The sequence below is a fragment of the Epinephelus moara genome, chromosome 1 (genome assembly GCF_006386435.1).
Source record: "Epinephelus moara isolate mb chromosome 1, YSFRI_EMoa_1.0, whole genome shotgun sequence".
Classification (NCBI taxonomy): Eukaryota; Metazoa; Chordata; class Actinopteri; order Perciformes; family Serranidae; genus Epinephelus; species Epinephelus moara.
The window spans coordinates 25,550,467-25,572,062 of NC_065506.1; the positions used below are offsets into that span (position 1 = coordinate 25,550,467).

Consider the following 21,596-nt stretch of genomic DNA (forward strand, 5'->3'; position numbering starts at 1 on the left):
TTCATACTACATTTTTGAAAAAAGCCTTAAATGAAAGCTGAGAGTCTGCACTTTAAGCAGGTATTCATTGTTTCATTTAAAACCCATTGTGGTGGTGTACAGAGCCAAAATGATGACAACTGTATCATTGTCCAAATAATTATGGACCTGACTGTATGTAAGCATCTGGCAAAGAACACCAACCTGGTGGAGGGTCGTAGGGGTAGAACTCATTCCTCCTCTGTAGCTGGCTTCTGAAAACTGAAAAGAAGAAGAGATGGAGACACCATCAGTCAGAAAACTTGACGAAATTATATTTACTCAAAAGATGGCAAGTGTTCAAAAATGTGGAGAGAAGAGGACATGGAGAAGAGATGATAGAGTCAGTCCTGCTATCATGTGACAACAAACATGACAAGAGCATTGAAGCAACAATAACATTTACAGTTACCTTTCATACAGCGACTGTCGTTGGCTGCGTAACACTCGTGAGTTCTGCAGCAGAACAGAAAGAGCGTCCTGTGGAAACTTCTGTCCTGACCAGAAATGGGTCCGTACACCTGCAAGGAAGACCGTGAAGGTTTATCTAGTAGTAAAATGAATAGGGCTGACATGAGTTTATTACTTGGCTCATATAAAAGTTCCATCTGACTGGAATAGTCTTCCTCTTTTCTTGAGATCTGTTACCTCTTTCCGCTGCTTCAGGACCTCTTTACATTCACATCTCAAAACAACTTGCTCCTGTTTTTAAATTGTCATATTGAAAACTGTTATGTAACTATTCAAGGTCACAGTATCCAATTATAATTTTCTTGTACAACAGTTGAGGGCAGGGCCTGTGGTGTACTGTGTCTTGAGGATGCCCTTGACAATGGGATGCTGCATCTCAAGGGGCTTTCCTTTCAAGAAGTTCAATTCAGTTCAATGGGTTCAGAATTCTAGTTTCATTTTGTTGACACTTAAGAGTTTAAGGTTTTTATAGAAGGGATTTTGGATATCTTTTTATCACTCCACCGATCAGCAAATACTGTCAAGAGCCATAAAAAAAAATCCATTTTCACCATGTTTTTAGGAATAAATTGTCATATAAAACAGGCAATGAATGATATAAGAACAAACCCCTCTGTAACTCTAAGAATATACTGTAGATAGGAGTAACACATTAAAGTCTGGTGGATATAAGTGCTTCTGGAGTGGAGCTTTATGGCTCAAAGTATCAAAAAAAATCATTCTGACAAAATGGCATTTAAAAAGTAGGTATTGTAAAATCCCATACATTTTTAGACAATGGTGAATAGGGACTATATTTATTTTTAACTAATAGATACCACCATCAAACTTCCCTAGTTTTCCAGAGCAGAAATCTGAATTACAATCAACGCCTATAAGAGTATTTTGGACGTTTTCTCTTTACCAGTCCTAAAGACGACATGTTATGGAAGCAAAATAGCCTCAAATCTCAAAGTTGACCAGTTCATGAAACAGCTGAGTTTCTACCTGCAGTGTCTCCCCTTAAAACCTGAGCTCCCCATGATCACAGTGAGTTATTATTTATAGTGGAGGATCCCCTTGGCGTGTCCAGGGTCCCTCCCTCTCCTCCCCGGGACTCTTCTTACCTGCAGCAGGAAGGCCATAGGCAGACGGCATATCTCACACTCCAGCCCGGGCAGTGAGGGCAGGCCTCTCTGGCTGAGCCACGCCGGTTTCCCCCCGACCTTACTGGGGAACTGTGGGGACAGCAGCCGCCACGACTCCGCCTCCTCCAGGAAACCCAGAACCACCTCCGCCGAGGACACGCGGCTGTCCCCGGACATGTTAGGGAGGAGGGTGTCGGTGTGTCAAGTAGACTAAAAATTCAACAACTGTCCAGAAGAAGGTAGAAGTATTAAATTTCCAGCCTCTCACAACACAACATGACACGTGGGTGCAGTTCAGAAAAGCGTCCGTGAGGAAACGCTGACTAGCCGGTGTTTGGTTCCGCATTAACTAAAGCTCACACTGTACAGAAATAACACACTGTAAAGACTCATCTAGATTTATATAATGTATGTGGAAATATGTTAGGCTGCTCAACAGCTTGCATAGCACTCTGAAAGTTTATTATGTTTTATTTTACATAACATTTAATAAGGTTTTATTTTAAAGTGTCAAGTTGTTTTCCAGTCTGTCCACTAGGTGGCACAGATGTCCTAAAAGTCTCACAAGACGACCAGTCAACTCAAACCTTGGTTTTCACTGAATATTTCCATTTTATTATAGTTTATACTGCTCTTCAGAGGGATTTTGGGGGGTATTTTCTTTCTACTCCTTTACATAACCGCTGGCTGTATTTTGTTGTTATATTGCTGATGAAAACTTTCCATTCAAAATATTTTGATAGTTTATGAAATATGATGCATTGTTATTAATCTACCCAACAGCATGATATAAAGTAGATAAAATTAGTTCCACCTCGACTTGCTGCAATATTATGGGGCTTGTAAGTTAATGAAACGAATATCAAATAAGTCATATTATATCTGGTGGGTCAAGTATGTCAACACTGTAGGTAGAAATAACAGACTGTAATGGAAGGATAAAACAAAAAGAGGTAAGAAATGCAATGACAAACAAAATTGCAAACGCCTTGTGCAAAAGATTAAAGGTAAAACTTGACAAACTTTATGGGAAAATTATGAATAATGAGGATAACACTAGGCTGGTAATCTTGTTCAGGTTACAATATATATGTATATATGTATATATATTTACTTTATATTTTTGTTAATAATTCCTGTTTATTTTAACCATATATTTGTAAATACTCTTGTTAAATTTCTTGTATTTTCACGTATCTTTCCTCTCTTGCAAGGAGCACCTGTAACACAAATAATTTCCCCTCGGGGATCAATAAAGTATTTCTGGTTCTGATTCTGATTCTGATGGTAAACCTGAACAGAAAATAAGAATAGGGATTTTTATTTATTTATTTTATTTAATTTTTTAAGAATTTTGCTGATTGAGATGAAACAAAGGTTTAATTTAATTTAATCTAATTTAATTTATTCTTATTTCTTAATTTCAATTTTGCTGATTTAGATGAAACATTATTATTATTATTATTATTATTATTGTTATCATCAATATTATTAGTATGGGCTCGATCTCTCTCTCTCTCTTAATTTCTCTTAAATTAATTTAATCTGAGTAAGTCTAATTTTTATTTATTTTAATTGTTTGATTTCAATTTTGCTGATTTAGATGAAACATTACTATTATTATTATTATTATTATTATTATTATGGGCTCAATCTCTCTCTCTCTCTCTCTCTCTCTCTCTCTCTCTCTCTCTCTCACACACACACACACACACACACACACACACACACACACACACACACACACACACTGTGATGTCATATGAAGGGGAGTTTGGGACGGGTCTCCTCTGGTGTGTCCATTGGACGGCTGGACGCACACAGACTGTAACAAACGGGGCCGTTAATTCAATCTCAGCTCCTTTAACCGGACTTTAATTCAGATTTAAATCCACCATGACTCTGAACATGGACACAGAGTCAGTTTGGGGTCTGTGTGCGGTGAGCAGCAGCTAAAACTTTCTCTAACTGAACCATGGAGACGAGGAGGAAGCGGACAGCAGCGACAACACAAAAGTCAGTTGACAAACGGCTCAGTGTCCCGGCAGATAACAACGGAAGAATGGACGATGTGAAAACTGGCCCGAACCGGGACTGACGCTCCTGTCCGGGTCTCCTCAGCCTACATGTCACCCTCCTCTCCCTGCCAGATGCCTCCGCGGGGTGACGGGGGCTACAAGCCGGCACCGGTGTCCCCTGCTCCGCCTGTCCCACCGAGGAGGGTCAGGGGCTCCGGCAGGACGCGGCGGTCTGGTGCAGGGGCAGGGGCAGCGGGAGCCGGAGCAGCGGAGAGGCGGGTGAAGTGTGTGCTGGTGGGGGACGGAGCTGTGGGGAAAACCAGCCTGGTGGTCAGCTACACCACCAACGGGTACCCCACCGAGTACGTGCCCACGGCGTTTGACAACTTCTCAGGTAAAGATGGAGTATCAGTTATAACTCAATGCACAGGGGAGACCGGGGTCGGTTGGCACACTTTACACTCTCTTACACAGGATTTCTCTGGCATTATTTATGTTAAAGTAGTCTAACCAGCAGCAAATGAAAGGTTAAGGTCTCAGAAATAAATAGATATGTTTTTGGGTACACAAATGTTTTCTGAAATTTGGAGATTTGTGGTTAAAGACTCCATCATGGGGTTGGTTCACACATGTTTTGGGGTTAGTTGGCAAGACCAGAAAATATGATCACTGGAATGTCAAATTACCTTTGCCATTTCCCATTCAAAATAATAATAGCAAACAAACAAACAATACAATAACTGTTTTTAACCTTTTAGAATACAGCTATAGTTACAACAGTTAATTTTACAATCGGTTGACACATGTGCCAACCAACCCTTAAATCAGTGTGCCAGCCAACCCTGCTCACTTTTTTTTAAGGTTACTTTTTTTGGCCTTTGATGACCAGACAGATAGAGGATAGAGAGCGGACAGCATGCAGCAAGGGGCTCTGGGCTGGAGTTGAGCCTGCGGCTGCTGTGGCAAGGACATTGCCTTTGTATATGGGGCACCTACTCTACCCACTGAGCGGGTGGGTGCTCCCATTAGACCCAACTTTGAGAAGCAGTTACATTAGCCAGCAACCATCCCTTTGTCTATTAAAGAGAAGCTACATATTTACAATATGGCTAACACATAGACTGTAAAAATAATGGACATAATCTACCGTGATGTCAGCCATTGGTTTATGGACTCCTGTATTAAAGCCTTGATTCTGGCACTATGGCCATCACCATCTTTGTTTTTTAGAGCCATAAGTGACCATGTTTGGGTAAGAGGCTGGCACTCTGAATCAAGTGTAACTTTAAGCCTTGATAAAATGTAAATTGTTGAGTTGTCATGAAGGGGGAAAATAACAATAGAGACCAAAACTTGTTTTTGTGCCAGGCTGTAAAAACATGTTTATGCCTGCTGTAAAGATGGGCATTTTAACATGGGGGTCTGTGGAGATTGACTCGCTTCTGGAGCCAGCCTCAAGTAGCCATGTAAAGAACTGCAGTTTTTGGCACTTCCATGTTGGCTTCATTTCTCAGCCCCAGATGTTGCCACCTGGTTTTAACATAGTAGATCTACATTTATGTTTGTGTGACCAGGAAGTAGCTATATGCCAACCAATCCCAGTCTCCCCTATGTGTTTATAAACACATTTATTACCATATGGATGGAAATATGATCCTAAAGCAAAGCTTCATTATAAAATGTAGCCTGTGGGTGGCCATGTGGTATTTTACAGCTGCTGAAGAAATTTTATTTATTTATAGACCAGCTATCGATAAGTTTGATTGATTAGTCTTTCAGTCAGTAAAATGTCCAATTTAATTTACATTTTATTTCATGTGAGCTTTATAGTTCATCATGCAACCACTTTGAAGTTGTGACCAGGACTGGTTTGGATTTTTGACTCTTTTAATGACTTAAACAAATGCTCAGTATTCATATACAATAAATAAATAATAATAATAAACTAATATTCTGAGGATTGGCCTGACTCTTCATTGATTAATCATTCCTTTACTGTATTAACTTAAAAGTAGTTAAATAGTTACCAGCTGCATTGTTGGACATATGTGTTTTTCCAGTGAACATCTACACTGTGTCTCATGGTGTGTGTGTGTGTGTGTGTGTGTGTGTGTGTGTGTGTGTGTAGCGGTGGTATCAGTGGACGGGCAGCCAGTCAAACTACAACTCTGTGACACAGCCGGACAGGTCAGTGATCTCATCTCAAACACACTCACACCCACACGTACACATCATTCACTCACACGGGGGAGAGAGCAGCAGCATTTCCTGTTGTTGTTTTATTTGTGTTTGAAACAATGCATCTGACCAGAGGACTTGATGAAGAGAGAGCAGTTCTTTCTTTCTTTCCTTCTTGTCTGAGTGTTGCACTAAAACACACATTCTTGTTTGTGTTTTTGTTGTTGTTGCATTTTTGCCTTTATTTGATAATTGACAGTGTAGAGCTGCACAGGAAACATGGGGAGACATGTCACAAAGTTCCCTGGCTGGATTAAACCGCAGTTGAATCACATCGTACCCCCCACCCCCCACCCCCCCCCCCCCCCCCACCACCACCACCATCATTAGTCTACCCCACAAAAGTTTTTTTTAAAATTGGAAACTAAAATAGTCTTTTCCAAAACTTAACAACATCAAGTGTTTGGTCATAAAAATATCACTACAGTTGGAGTTTTCATTTAATACATTGAAGTTTTGTAGCTCTACATGGTTCCCACGGTCATGGAAAACCTGGAAAAGTTATGGAATTTCACAATCACATTTTCCAGGTGTGGAAAAGTCTTGAAATTTTTTTGACTACGATGAAATTGTTACAACAATTTTCTGCAGCTGTCGACTTAATGTAGCTCTAAATTAATATGCATCAATGTGTTTAGTTTAACATCACCTATGTCTTCATTATCCCCCATATCCCACCTTCATATATGCCAGCTTGCTAAAATTATGTTTGAATAGAGTTTGGATCTGAAGACAAAAACATTATGAGTGCTTAAAAAGTCATGGAAAAGTTTGTAAATTCTGTCCATGAAAATGTGTGGGAACCCTGACTCTGTCCATTTCTACTTTATATAACAGAAGAGTTTGACCACCATGGCGTGCCTGAAGATAATTGGCAGATAGATTAAGACTAGTCCTTCGTTCATTTTGGGGCCAGGGCACGTATTACTTGGCAGAACACCACAGCAGCTCTCTCAACAAACTGATGAGTATCGTTTTAGAATTTAAAGAGCAGCGGCACTTAAACAGAAAACAAAAAATTGGATGAAGCAAGAGGCACTGTAAGTAAACAAATGGAAGGACACATTTAGATACATCTTTAAAATGGAGATATTATAGCACAGGATTTATGTTTAACTGTTTTATGTGAGATAGAAGAGAATATAGAGAGCAGATATTATATAAAAATGAAAAGGAAGGGGGAAAGATGGACAAAGACAGAAGGATAAAAAGAAAAAACTATATGCTTGTAAGATTTTTACTGATTTTTCCCCCTAGCATTATAATCAAATTATTATAACTACTATTACTATTTCTTTTTTTCTTTTAGATTGCAGAGTGGAGTGGGAGGGATAGACAGTGGCTATTATGATAATCTGATATGTCTGTTTTCTGAGAAGTAGCTACCATAAGGGATAATAATTTGACAAATGAAGAGTTTAACAAAAAGACTGGTCCTAAACTAAACATGTTTTACTATGGATGTCTCAGTTAGACTTAGAGTTTGTCTAGATGGGCTCAGTCTGTCCAGGAAACAGTCTGGTTGGTTTTTCCGAGGAAAAGTCCTCTGGCACACAGGAAGTGATGCATTTTATATCTCAGCGGCAGTAACTCTTATCTTTAATTAAGGATTAAATAATTATAAAAAATCTTCTTAGAATGAGCTTCAACTGGTCAGAGCTAATGTTTTCCTTACAAGAAGTTATAGAATCTGTCTCAACAAGTGAAATAATAAAAAAAAATAGTATAGATAAAGAATCAGCACACATTATATAAACACTTAAAAGCATTTTTGCTGTATCAGTGTGTTTTAGATATGATGGCAGAGTAAATGGGAGGATCACAGGCACAGGAAGGAAGGAGAGTCAGAGATGAAGGGGGAGAAACTAGACATATCCTCATAGTTTGTCATCTGTCATTAAAAACAGACGCCACTCAGCGGTACCAGTAACTGTGACAGGATAGACAGGATTGGCAGGATGTTGTGCCAGTAATACTTCTGTCTTTTGTCAAAATGCTCGGAAAACCATCATGGTGCTGCCCTGTGAACTCTCCTCATCCTTAACATTATCTCTCTCTTGATCTCTCCCGACCCCTCTAGGATGAGTTTGACAAGCTGCGGCCTCTGTGTTACACCAGTGCAGATGTGTTCCTGCTGTGCTTCAGCGTCGTCAGTCCTGCTTCCTTCCAGAACGTTCCTGAAAAGTGGGTTCCAGAGATCCGCAGACATGCACCCTTCGCGCCTCTGGTCCTAGTTGGGACACAGTGTGACCTCCGAGAAGATGTCAAGGTGAAATGACTTCGGAGTACAAGTTCTTGCCTTAATCCAGACAAAGTAATCCCCTAATTCTGACAAAAGTGAAACAAAACCACAAGTATTAAAAAGAGGCTACACATCTTCATGATCTAAATGACAGATTTACAAATGTATCACTTTAAAGGAGCAGTCTCACTGACTTCAGCTGATACAAGAACAACAAAAGTAGGCCTGTGTTAACATCACGCTTCCTCCTCTCTTTAGGTTCTCATTGACCTGGCTAAGTACCGGGAGCGACCTGTGGACCCAGCAGATGCCCGGGACTGTGCGATGGAGATCGGCGCTGTGGCCTACATGGAGTGCTCTTCCCTGACCCAAAAAAATTTAAAGGAAGTGTTTGACACGGCCATATTGGCCAGCCTGCAGAATTACAGCTCCCATAAGCACTCGAGAGGGAAACAGAAACGACGCAAAAAGCAAAGGCAGACACCGGACAAGATGAAGAGTCTGTCTAAGTCATGGTGGAAAAGGTACTGCTGCGTGGCCTAGAGCAGACCTGCGATGGGTTTGTGTCTTAGACTCCGATGTTAACTTTACCCTGGTCTGGATTCAGCTGGGTTTGGGTTCTTCCTGGACTTGCTCCAAGTTTGGGTTTCTCTCTAATGGAGCGTGACGTTGAGCAGGACCTCGACTGGACTGTGGCTGGGAACCAAAGTAAGACTGTCACAGATCTGAAATGTTTTTGTTTTTTATTCAAAGAGGGGTTTTAAGTCTTATCATGGATGAGATTTACTACTGAGCTCTATCAAAACCTGCTGGGGAAATACAGCAGTACTGCCGTGTCCTTTTTCTGACCTGGTTTGAATCTTAGCCTGCCTCCAGTACGAGCCCTCTGCAGGAGAAGGTGCGTCTGCCTCTGCTGGTGTTTAACTGGTATGGACTGAGACTATGTCATGGTGGATGCGACAATGTTGCTTATGATTAGAGCGGCCCAGATTTGAACAAGAAACAGTCTCCTCTGTGTCAAACACATAAAATGGAATAATTTTAGTCTAGTGTTCTGGTGTCCCAACCTAGTATGGATATATGTGAGCATGTTGTGTCACCTGGAGAGGAGCTTGACTTACTGGAACTGCAACTAAACATCATTTGTCTAACCTGTTTCCAACATTAATGATCAGAAGAACTGCTGACTAAAATAGTGCTTCCCTGAAATTAAACTTTGTCCTTATTAACTTATGACAAGATGAAGACATATTGGATTTTCTGACCTAGACATGATCACCTGACATTATCATAGTCAGAACTTCGTCAACTCATCAAGCCCGTGGTTAATTTTAGAGCTTCTTTTTATAACTGGGATCACTGTTGCTCTAATGAATGATTTTATTAAACAGTCAATAATTTTATCCTGGTCACAACTTACAAAATCTAATCTGAAACATTGATCATAGTTTACTTACGTGGTCCTCTATTTTAGTTTCGATCTGAGCTATTTATGTAAATAAGTCTGGCTTGGCTCTTAGTGTGGTTTTTCCTCACGTCCCGCTACTGTCAGGCCCAGAAGGAAGCCAGACAGCGAATACGTTTTTTGTGGCTGAGAAGCACGTCTCATACTCTGTCTTATTTGCAACAGAACTAAGAATGCCAATGTCTTTGTCCACAATGAGGGTAAAAAGTGATCATTCATCATCGTCATCTATCCGACATTAGCACTATAGGACTCTGCAGTCTGGCTTGCACTTGACCTTATCAGGCAGTAGAATATTTTGCAATTTTCATGTTTGTCCTCTCTTTATTATCACATTGTCCCACAAGCCACAACTTTGCTTAGTGCTGTAGCCAAGTGACTTCTGTAGAGAAGGCCTTTTTCACATGCAAAGAAGGAATCCAGTCTAAAACAAAACTACCAGGATCTGAAATGTTCATCCTGTCAACCAGTAACTAGCGTCCGCAGGGCAAAAGTTGAAAGGCAGACTAATACTAAACTGGTTTCAGATATTTGTACTGCTTGGTGTGTATTTGATTTATCTTTCTGCACACTTAAACCGCCTTACTGTAAGTGTGAGCACTTAACAGAATTAGATCAACCAATTCTCTTTGCATGTGTTTGAATTAACAAAATGAGCTCGGCTGTTTGTTTCTGCTGGTTTGCCGCGATAAAATAACTCAGAACAAACTGGGGAATAAACAAAGATGGGTTTTATTTCTTAGCTTTTCAATGCAATTGTGTATCCAAGACTGTGAAGTTTGAATTATGTGAAGTCTTTTCTTAATAGTTATGAGTTTGATTCGTCATGTTTGACGCTCTGCATTTGTTCCCTTTACCCAAAATATGCTTTATTACAGAAGTAACCAGTGGTAATTTATACCATTCTGCATTCATAATGCTTTAATACAACAGAGACATTTAGTGTCTGTGTGCTCTGATAGTTCTGTAGCCTGTTTTATCTTCAATAGATTAAGTTCCATGTGTTTTAAAGCAGAAATAAAAAGAAAATGTGTGGATGTCAAACACTCAGCTGCCACACCTTCCTTTGTACATTGTAGCTACTAAAACCAGAACAAAATCCAGTAATTTACAACCATTTCTCTACAGTGCCTTCATCTGAATGGCTCTTTGTATTAGAGTCACTGCAGCAGGGAGGAAAAAGGGTGCAACTAGGTTGCAGTCTGTAAAAGATTCAAAGCAGATCTGCCATCATTTAGTGTGCAACTTGATTCATATTGATCAGACATAAAGACAAAAATAATTTTCACTCACGCTCTTCAGTCTAACTATGACCTAAGCACCTGTCTGGAATACATCCCGGGACAAGTTAAACCTTTGTCTGACTAGTAACTCAGAGGTTAAAGGACAAGGTTAAAGGTTCAGGGTTAACACCGTCACAACTGTTTCCATCTCACAACAATGTTTCATGTGACAACTAATATTCTGCTGCTTTTGTGCTAAGTAATTCCCACCAGTTATAATAACCCATGTTTCTAATTATATTCCTGACAAAGTCAAACAAATAAACAAACAGACACAACCCTGCTCTGGAGGGGTTTTAGTCATTCTTGGGCTAAGAGTTGGGGATGTCTGATAGCTGTTAGCTCAGCGTTAAGAAAGCTGTAAACTCTGGGCTAAAAGGCGTCTGAACCCTGGATTAAGTTTAAGGTGAAAGCCTTGTTAATGTTGCAAAAGTGAAGCCAACCAGCTTCACTTTTCTAGTGTTTCTCTGCTGGTGTGAATGGAGTGAGCTGTGGTGTGCCTCAAAATTTTATCAACATGAATCCCTGTTAAATGTAAGGCTTAAGTTAAAAGTTAAACTAAACGTTAACTGTCTAGTTGATGCAAACTGAGACAAGACTGCCACAACATGCACATTCATAGTGGAGGATTTGTGCGACTCTGTGGAATATATTCACCCAGTTAGTTAACAGCTCCTCTAAACTTTTCTGTTTTGTGCGTCTAAGTTTCCCAAAACACTACAGCTTGATCTTTGCACTAAAATTTGGTCCCTTACAGACTTTCCTGCAAAAATATCCTTGTGTGTAACCCAAACTGATCTGCTGTGTTTTCTACTATCTGGTTTCAAGTTGTATACTAATACACGCACACAGTGTTGCTAAAGAGAGAGCTGAATCTAAAATGTATCTCAAGTTGAAATGTCGATGTTAGGCCCGTGTATAAAACTGAGACTCCAGATTTTAAGACTGGAGCTGTTTGGCAGTTCTCTGCTGAAGATGTTACGACTGCGACTGAATGGGTTCACTGTGTCGACGTTTTACTCATGATAGCAAATGCATTGTTTCTTGCTTGGGGGGAAAAGGCATAATAAGTTGCTTGTCTTGCTGTTTGTGTGCAGTCTTAGCTGATGGTGGATTTAAGTAGGGTAAAGGTCACACAGACCCTTATGATAGCTGGCGTTTCCTCTGTCAGGTCTCATCAGTTCTACCTGCATACATGTATAACTTAAAGAGAGCACAGTAAGTTTGTCGTCGCAGTGTTTGTTTGCGTGCAGCACGTGGTTTGGCCTGCTTTATACTGAAAGTCACTGTGTTAGATTATTTAGTATAGTATATCAGTTAGTCATGCTGTGTTACCTTTAATTTTCTGGCATGCCTTCACAGAGAGCAAACATATTGATTCATTGGGGGCCATGTTTAGCAAGAGCAAAACTATATCAAAACATCTGTTTACAAACTCTCATACAACTCATGCAGTATAATCCAAGACTCATTTATCCAGTCAGATACTCAGGAGTTCCCAAACACATTCATTTTTGCTAAAAAAAAACCCAAACCCAAACATAGTTTTTGAGTCTGGCTTTGAAGAGAGCAGATATGTTTCTCTTTTAGTTCAGTTTTACATTTTAAGGTTTTAGCGAAAATGCATGTGTTTGGGAAGTACTGAGCATCCAGCTGGATAAATGAGACGAGTTGTGTGAAAGTTTGTAAAAACGTGTAGTTTTCCTGTTGTGAAAGGTGGTCCCATGTCAATCAATAAATGAATATGTATAAGTAAACAGAACTCCCTCTGTACAGCCAGTCCGAAGGATCAGGTGCTGGTACACAGGAACGTCTCAGATAGAATAATCAACATAAACCACCGCACACTGAGCTGAATTACTGTTATTTTATTGAGAGCAAACAACGTATTTCACCCATGGCTTCTTCAGGTTCGCTCAACAGAAGATTCTGTTGAGCCATGGGTGAAACGCGTTGTTCGCTCTCAATAAAATCACAGTAAATCATTATGTATGTCAAGAACGTTTCCCTAATGCAACGGTTCGTATAATATTCTATGAAAAAGCTCACATAACTATTTATATGATAACGTGAAGTTACGGAGGTTAGGTTTAGGCAAGTAAAGTAACTGTGGTTAGGTTAAGAGAAAAGAAACATGGTGAGGACAGACCTTAAAATGTCTCAAAGTTCACACTGGTCTCCTGGGGAAAGTCCTGTGTTTTGTGAGCCGACCTGTCTCCTTACAGGAGCACTTTCTTGTTTACTTCCATCAGCACATTGGTCACATGATCACAGCTTTCCAAAATATGCAGGTTATACTCAAATTACTGGCTCTTGATTACTTGGGATACGTATGACTATTGTTGCATAACTTTACGTCAGAAACCGTATGAACACTGCATGAGAACAGCTTGATATACAAATGGTCATTTTGAGGGTGAAGTATTTCTTTAAAGCGAGTCCATGCTGTCCTCTCTGCCACAAGTGAACATAGTTTAACAGTAAAACAAGTAGAGAAGAGCCATAACTTTCTAATTGAACTTCTAATTTAGCAAGTAAGGCTGTAGCAGTGAAACTCCTGAGTATATTGAATTAGAAAACGGTGCATGTCTCCACTTACAACTTCAACTTTTCATGTGTAATAATCTTATTTATTTTTATACATGTTACATTGTCTCACTTTAACGTGTTAACTGCTTTGCAGGAGCCAGAGTAGGCTGGTTGATCCACAGCAGTGTGAGTCCTGTGTGACAGATGGACGGCTTTGTAATGTTGAACAGATGGGTCTCTGAAAGTGAACTATTGTGTTTAAAGATGGTCAGAGAAGAGACATGAACTTGACTGTCCACTAGGCAGACTGAGGATTGTGCTGGAAAGTCTGTGTTTTGTTGAAGGTTAGACAGAAAAGTTAATGTCCTGTGTTTGTGACAGGTGCAAAGTCTGGATGTGGACCGGACAATATGACTGCAATGGCTGACCTCAGTTATTGTGATTAATGTGGTGTTGGAATTTATGATTCAAAATGAAACGGTTTCTGCGTGTGAAAGGCTCTCGGATTACTGTAAACAAATCAGTGTTTGTAGACTTTAATTCCCACACATTCCTAATTATTGATTGCACAAGAATTTCCCATAAAGCTCAGGGAGTTTAAACAAAAGCAGACCGCCTGGGGAAGCAGACAGAGCGGCTCATTCTTGAGATTTCATTGTTTTATTGAGGTTGATACCCCCTGAAGCACACCTGAGCTCACTCACATGGGGCACCAGCTGAGAGCTTCTCTGAGGAAACCGCCCCACTCAGCCTGTGTGAAACATCATTTTTTCTGCATGTAAAAACATTGTAACAGCTGCCACATCCCGCTCACACTGAACTCTCTGTTTAACTGAGGACGTCAGTCGGAGAAAGAAGTGTTTGTACAGAAGTTTTATACCCTGAGAAATAAAGAATATTGTGTATAATACATGCTGTGTGTTGTTGATTTTGAGGCTCGGTGCTCAGTGGTCGGACTGGGAATGTGTGTGTGTTTAAATATAACTCCTTCTGAGCACTAGCTGTAAAGGAGAACACGTTTTTTTGTTTTTAGATACACCTGTAAATAAAGTTTGTCTGTATCATATGTGCATATTTCTGTCTGCTCGCCAACACGATTTCATGAATTTTACCCAACACAGACAGTCAGGATGGTCAGTAGCAGAGAAACACACATAAAACAGACCTCAGATTGCTTTTAAGGACAACACATGCTCTTTGTTGATTTTTGGGCTCCGTGTTTTTTCATGTTGTGGCTGAGCTGATGTTTTGAAATTGTACTGCGCGCTTTGTGATAACCAAGTGTAACAACCACGCTGTGCTCAGCTGATGCACATCAGAAGAGAGGGGATAAGATGTATGCGATGTTTGGGGGCATGGAAAGACACACGTACTCGCACACAAAACACACACACACACAGACGCCCACAGAAAGTCATCCAACTTCAGACTGGATCATTGTAAACAGACTCTCTGCTTCCAGGCCTTCATGGTTATGCAAGAGCTTTATTTTGAAGGCTGTCATGTGACATTTGGTTAGTGGCATGTCTCTGTTCTTGGAGGCAGTGTGTGTGTGTGTGTGTGTGTGGTGGGGGCATGCCCTGACTTAACTCTGTCTGGGAAACAAACTGCTTTCCTTTACCTGACAACACAGAGTTAGTGCCTAACGACAAGGCCGACTTTGTTCTGGATCAGCTGCTCCGTGACTCAAGTAGTGCCAGGTCCCATTTACTGATACTATTTAGCTGTAATTCTCTGTGAGTGGGCTGGACACTGACTGATACAAATCAGAGCTCATTTCCCAAAATGCAATAATCACAAATTATAAACCTGCTGGGGAAAGAACATCAGAAAGACTGGAAATGGTGTTCAACATTTGTTTTATTGTCTTGGTGTCCTGTCAGCACATTCAGCTTTGATTTGATGTTTTTTATTTGCAATACAAACCTCACATGATCTGTAACAAATGATTATCTAAAAACAGAAAATAATTGTTGGCAGAATGTAATAAAATGTCCCCATAAGTGGATCGTGAATCTAATCAGATCTATCAGGCCCTGTGACCATCAAAGTGTTTTTTCCACAGCTGAAACACCAGGAGCTCCTTAGAAAGTGCCGAAATACTGAAGTCAAGGCTTCAAAACGGGAGTCTACGAACCACTTTGTGAAGCTATGGTTGCTATGTCCATTATTTTATACAGTCTGTGGCCATGCTACAGAAAATCTGTGGGAGTAAAAATGTCAGCGCAGGTAGAGGACGATCCCACCAGTCTGTGTGGTCATGAGAGGAAACATATATTAATGTATATACAGTGTATAAACATATATCTCCCCCACTGTTGTTGTTGTTGTTGTTCAGCACCTGTACCTGTACATGTAAAATATGAAACTCGGTCTTTGTAGTATTTGTCCCTCCTCAACTGTGATTGAATGGCTGGGTAGAAAGGGACAGTAAGTAACTGCGCTCTGGAAAATAGACAAAGAAACATAAAAACACCAAATGTGCAACGCTGAACACAGAATAGACGCTCAGCGCCCAGTCACACTGCTGAAGTTTGTCATGGTAGTGTAAATATGCAGTGCTCCAATTGTAAAGACTAATGATTAAAAAACAAACCAACACTGGGCTCTGGTGGACACAGCCTCTGAATGAACAATGTAAAAACACCTCACAAACTGAGCAAACGTTGAAACAACAAACTGCGCCGCTGCTGAAAACCTTAAAGGTCTAGTGTGTAGGATTAAGTAGCGTCTAGAGGTGAAGTTGCAGAACTGAAACTTCTGCCATGTACCAAGCAGGTAGGAGAACTACGGTGATCGATATGAAAATGGGAATGGCCCTATCTAGAGCCAGTCTTTGATTTGTCTGTTCTGGGCTACTGTAGAAACAACATGGTGGAATCCCTGGAAAAGGACTACTACTACTTAAGTAGATATAAATGGCTCATTCTAAGGTAACGAATGCAACAATTCTAACTTTCAGGTGATTATAAACTAATGCTAACATAGTTACAAATATGTGATACCAAATCCTGGACCTTTAAACAACACATATTGAAGCGACATGAAAGTAAAAATGTCTGCTGTTTTTTGGAGCCGCTGCCTATGTCATCATGAAAACAGGTCATAAATGTTTGCTGTATTAGTTTAAAATGATTTCCAAAACTCTTCTAATGTGTTTATATCCTGTCATTATATCATGCTGCACAAATATTGCTGAGAAAGACATATGTGGCCACATCCTTTATTCTAATGTCAATCAGTTGCTTTTAGTCATTTCCAGACTTAACATTATGAAACACTAATGACATTATACAGGATTTTATTGTGTTGCAGTTTTATTAAACACATTTACTTGATCAGTTTTATTGTTATATTCCCCCAAGGAAGGAAAGAAAGAGATACAGAGGGACGTTGCCTCGGAGAAAAGCCTGTTACACATGGTATATTTATGTTTAGCTTCTTATTGCGAAATGTTACAGTCACATGTTCATGCATATACAAAAAGCTGCCAGTACTCAAGGCGATGGTCTGAGGCTCAGTTCCAGCCCATTTTATAATTTTATAGCCCCTCTGTCTCAGATTGAGTGTGTGTGTGTGTGTGTGTGTGTGTGTGTGTGTGTGTGTGTGTGTGTGTGTGTTACATAACATAAAGAGGGGCCAGAGTGACATCAGTGCTGACTCTTAACGAGCAGAGCTGAAATACAATCTCCACTTTCCTAACAAGCTATAAACCCAATCAATGTGTGTGTAGACAGCTGCTCTCTCACTCTGTGTGTGTGTGTGTGTGTGTGTGTGTGTGTGTGTGTGTTCAAAATAGAGTCAGCGGTTGAGAGAAACTGAAGAAAAAAGTGTTAGAAGAAGTGACAGACGGGGAGGAGGAGAGAGAGGCACATTACCATAAATTATCTCATAGAAAGTGACCGTGTGACATAAAGAGAGCAGATGATCAAACAGACTGTGGAGTTTTAGATGCAGCAGTTTTGAACTGCACTAAAGTTCAACCTTTAATTTTTTGAAGTAAAGTGGTACTTACCCTTTGTCAGTGTATTACCTACAGTAGATGGCAACTGGCATGCCCTCAGTTTGGAGAAGCAGACAAGAGTACCGCCACTGAAGTTAAGCAATGCACTGCTGTGGACGAGGGCAGCACCAAAACATATCCACAGTTTAAGTGTATACTATTTTCCTTGCTTTACCTTGCTGTCAGTCAGACCTTTCAGACAGGGAGCTGAAGCTGTTATATTCATCTAAACAAACAAACCAGTTCAGGCAGTGGTAGACCAGCAATGTCCATGTTCTTCAAGAAGAAATTACTGTTTTTGTCAGTGGAGTCTGGTGTCTTTAAAAAGTACATTGAGTTCCCCGTCTGAAAGGGCTGTCTGACGGAGAGATAAAGCGGTGAAAGTATTCTAAATATATTGTACACTTGAACTGGTCTTGATTGTTTTAAGTGGCTAAAATATGTTTTGCTGTTGCCCCCGTCCACAGCAGTACATCTTAGCTTCCTGCCTGCCTCTCCAAATGAGGACGTGCCTACTGACATCTACACAGCTGGCTGGATACATGCAACTCCACTTCAAATAATCCGAACTATCCCTTTAACTTAGTGCCGTCAAAGAGTGGCCTCATCACACACAGTGCTGTCTTTTTGAACACTTTTTTACCCACAATATCTGCATCTCTGACAAGTTCAAATGGCAACACACATAATTCCATCATAATGGCAACCCTGTGTCCCAGAAATTTCATGTCTTAGTATTAAGTTCCTTTCCCAACTTTGCTCAGCACCGCCCCTTTGCTATGGTTCATCAAGCTGTCAGTGACAGCATGGAGCCCACTGTCACTAACTGCACTCCCTGAAGAAATATTATCTTATTTTTGGAAAATGAAAACTGATTTCAGAGAGAGGCAGAGAGAAGGGTCAAAATATGTATCTGAAGGATATAATCAGGATGTAAAGTAAAAGTGTACCACCACATCACCTGACGATCCACAAAAGACAATAAAATTAATGACTGTGGGAGCAACGTTGCTCCTGTAGAGCAGGGTAGGTCTCTGTTCACACACAGCAAAATGAGAATGTGTATATGCAGTAGACCTTCAGTAGCTAGTGTAGCATAGAAGTGCTAACTTGGTAACATATAACGTTAAACGTAAATCTCCTTTTAACCCCTCTGGGTAACAGGTATGACTATAACATGTCCCCCAGGCATGTTTAACCCTTTAATGTTCAAACTAGGAAAAAAAGCAATGGAAAAAATGTTTTTATATAATTTCCTTGGGGCTATAATAACAAAAATCACCAAACAGTTCAGATGGTCCCTCATAGCAATGGTAAAACAGAAAAAAAAAAAAAAATCAAAATTACTAATCATGTACTGTTCTAATGCTTGTTATACTTTAGTATACCGATGTATATATTTTACCAGTACTAGTATTATTTCCACGTATTCATTTTAGATATTGACCATTACAGTAAAAATTGCTTAAAATGGTGAAAAAATCATATTGACATAATTTTTTTTCATCAAATACATAATAGAATAACACAACATTTATGGTATTAACAACAGTGAATATTCATCCTTTTTTATTTTGTAAAAATTGTGAATTTATTATCACCTTTATCATAAAAGGCTAATTCAACTGTTTGTTTGAGGATGGCTTTAGACAGTAAAAAAATCATACTTATAAAATAATTTCACCATATATATAATAGATAACATCAAATGTAACATTTAACAATGGTCCCAAGTTTTTTTTTTAATTCTGTAGCAAATAGTCAATTTTGATTTCATTAACATAAAATGTCACATCAACTGTTTGGTGGAGCATGTTTTTAAAAAATTACTTGACCTTTATTAGCCTTTTATTTTGTGTATAAAGTTACATAAATCTGTTTAGTATAACCTATGAAAGTATAACATGTTGAATAAATATGCCTACCTTTGAAAATCCTTTGTGACTAACTTCCTGTAAGAGGCGAACTGAAAAGGTGTACTGTTTAAAGACACAGCAACATCTAGTGTAATTTTTTAGCACAACATACCTAAACTGAATGGTAGATATGGCTCTATTACGTTGAGTTAAATTCAACAAAATTTTTATTCAGAATAAGTGACTCAAAATGTGCTCAACCAAAAGGTTCAGCAGGACATTAAAGGGTTTTAACCACTGCTAGCTCGAAATCCACAAAACTGGCCTAAAAATTAAGAGAATATAAACAGATGGCATGAGAGTCTATGGAGCACAGCCGCGTAGTCGCTGGACCCAGCGTCAAAGCTGGCTGATGTTACACCATGATTAGCTGGTATACCTTCGTAGATGGGACTAAGCGAAGGGTTAATTACGTTATAGTGGCAAAGGGAGTGGCTGGATTATGTTCAAAGGCAACATTATTTTGATATGATGCACTTAAATTTAAATTTGGCTGAAAAGATTAAAAAAACAAAATGACGGCTGGACATTGGAATAGAACAGATCCATTGTTAATATGTTAAGCAGAACCAGAGCAGTCTAAATGTCTGTCTTAGAAACCTCTGTTGCCTGAACAAATGAATAAAAAAATAAGTGACTGAAAAATAGTGAGTATACAAGTGAACACTGGCCTGACCACCCCTGTGGCAGTTGCTTTGCTCTGCCACTCCACCATCTTGAACTAGTCTTAATCCTGAATAGAGAGGTCAGTCCTGAAACTGTGGCTGTGTGAACAAATTTCTCCCCCACACACTTAGGAAGTACGAGTTCACATACAGACAGGAAACTAAACAGATTCAGACAGACTGACAAACAATCCTGTAATCTTTACTGAACATGCTTTATCTCTGTTTCGGCTCTCGCTCTCACACAAACTCACTTTTTCTTTCTTTTCCTTATTGATAAGTCTGTTTCTTTTCCTGTATTTTCCTTTCAAACACACTCTCTCATTTCCTCTCATGGTCTCTCTCTGTCCTTCATCTTCTGTCACCACCTATCACACCACCTCCCTCTCCATCTCTACAGGCTGTCTGTTTGAATAACCTGGTGACGATGTGTGTTTGCACGTGTGTTCAAAGTTCACAGAGCATGTCATGTGGCCGTTTCACAGTCGAGAAACAGTGTGACACATGCGGTTTACACCCCCACAGCTCTCTCCCACTCTCCTCTCCACACACATACATACCTCTCCTGTGTGCCGCTAACAGCAGCTGACCACCACGTTTACATAAGCACATTACTGCAGATAACAGCACATACATCACGGTCAAGGTCAACATGCACTGCATTTTCACATCTCGATCACATCCCTGCATGAATAAACACAATATTTCAAATGTCTCTGTGTGCAAAGCAGAGTACGGTACGGTATTTAGAACATTTCTCAGATAATGTGAAAACCTCCCGTCAGCTATATTTGGATCTGTTAGAATAACTAAAATAATGTTGCATGGAAAATATGTCAGAAACAGTTTTGCCGACCAAATCAGTTTAAGGCCTCTAATTTCAATCTGTTTTTTCCCAGCGAATTTCAGTGATCACAACTTATCAGAAAATAATATCTCTGAACTAGCTGAAAAAATGAAATTGGAAATGTCATTAAAACAATATATACAGTAGATTATGTTTTATTTATTTTATTATAATATTTAGTTTGTTGTCAGACCTTAAAACCCATACAGGGGGTTTCATTTATAATGTCCTGGATCTCTGCTCAGGTTAAAGGTGGGCGGAGCTACAATGGGAATCAAGAGAGGTCACTCAACTTCATGTACCAATAATAATAACAAAGGTGCAGCAAAGCTAACAGGAGAGTGAGGGAGATGTCAGTCAGTCTGTACACACTGACCATGACTATGTCCTGAGAGGAGGGGCACCATAGGTGAGCAGGGCCTTTAAATATGAGTTTATCAAATTTACAATAAAAACAGCATATGAAAGAACATTGCACAAAAATATAAACACAACACTTTTGTTTTTGCTCTCATATTTCATGAGTTGCAATTAACAATCTTTTTCTATGAACACAAAAAACTTAGTTCTCCCACATTTTGTTCACAAATTTGGTTAAATCCATTGTAGTGAGCACTTGCACCTTTGCGAAGATAATCCATCCACCAGACAGCTGTGGCATATTAAGATGCTGATTAAACAGCATCATTACTACACAGGTGTACCACAGGATGGTCAAAGTAAAAGGCCACTGTTGAATGTGCAGTTTGATCACACGACACAATTTCACAGATG

At 39.7% G+C, this 21,596-nt stretch overlaps 2 protein-coding genes across 3 annotated transcripts in view; one reads left to right on the forward strand and one right to left on the reverse strand.

Annotated features, from left to right (window-relative positions):
* pdcd2 (programmed cell death 2) overlaps positions 1–1,920 on the reverse strand; it is a 6,376-nt gene extending 4,456 nt beyond the window's left edge. For both annotated transcript variants that reach the window (XM_050044630.1, XM_050044622.1), the window contains exons 1-3: positions 1,596–1,920; positions 431–539; positions 184–240 (exon numbers count right to left, since the gene is read on the reverse strand). In XM_050044630.1, the coding sequence (XP_049900587.1) occupies positions 184–240; positions 431–539; positions 1,596–1,793 (364 nt within the window). In that variant the 5' untranslated portion in view covers positions 1,794–1,920. The remainder of the gene's footprint in view (positions 1–183; positions 241–430; positions 540–1,595) is intronic.
* A 1,470-nt stretch (positions 1,921–3,390) lies between these two features.
* On the forward strand, positions 3,391–14,301 carry rhoua (ras homolog family member Ua). The gene is made up of 4 exons (XM_050074903.1): positions 3,391–4,028; positions 5,763–5,821; positions 7,953–8,141; positions 8,373–14,301. Exons 1-4 carry the CDS (start codon positions 3,743–3,745, stop codon positions 8,655–8,657), a joined length of 819 nt encoding a protein of 272 aa, XP_049930860.1. The 5' UTR covers positions 3,391–3,742; the 3' UTR covers positions 8,658–14,301.
* Positions 14,302–21,596: the final 7,295 nt, after the last annotated feature.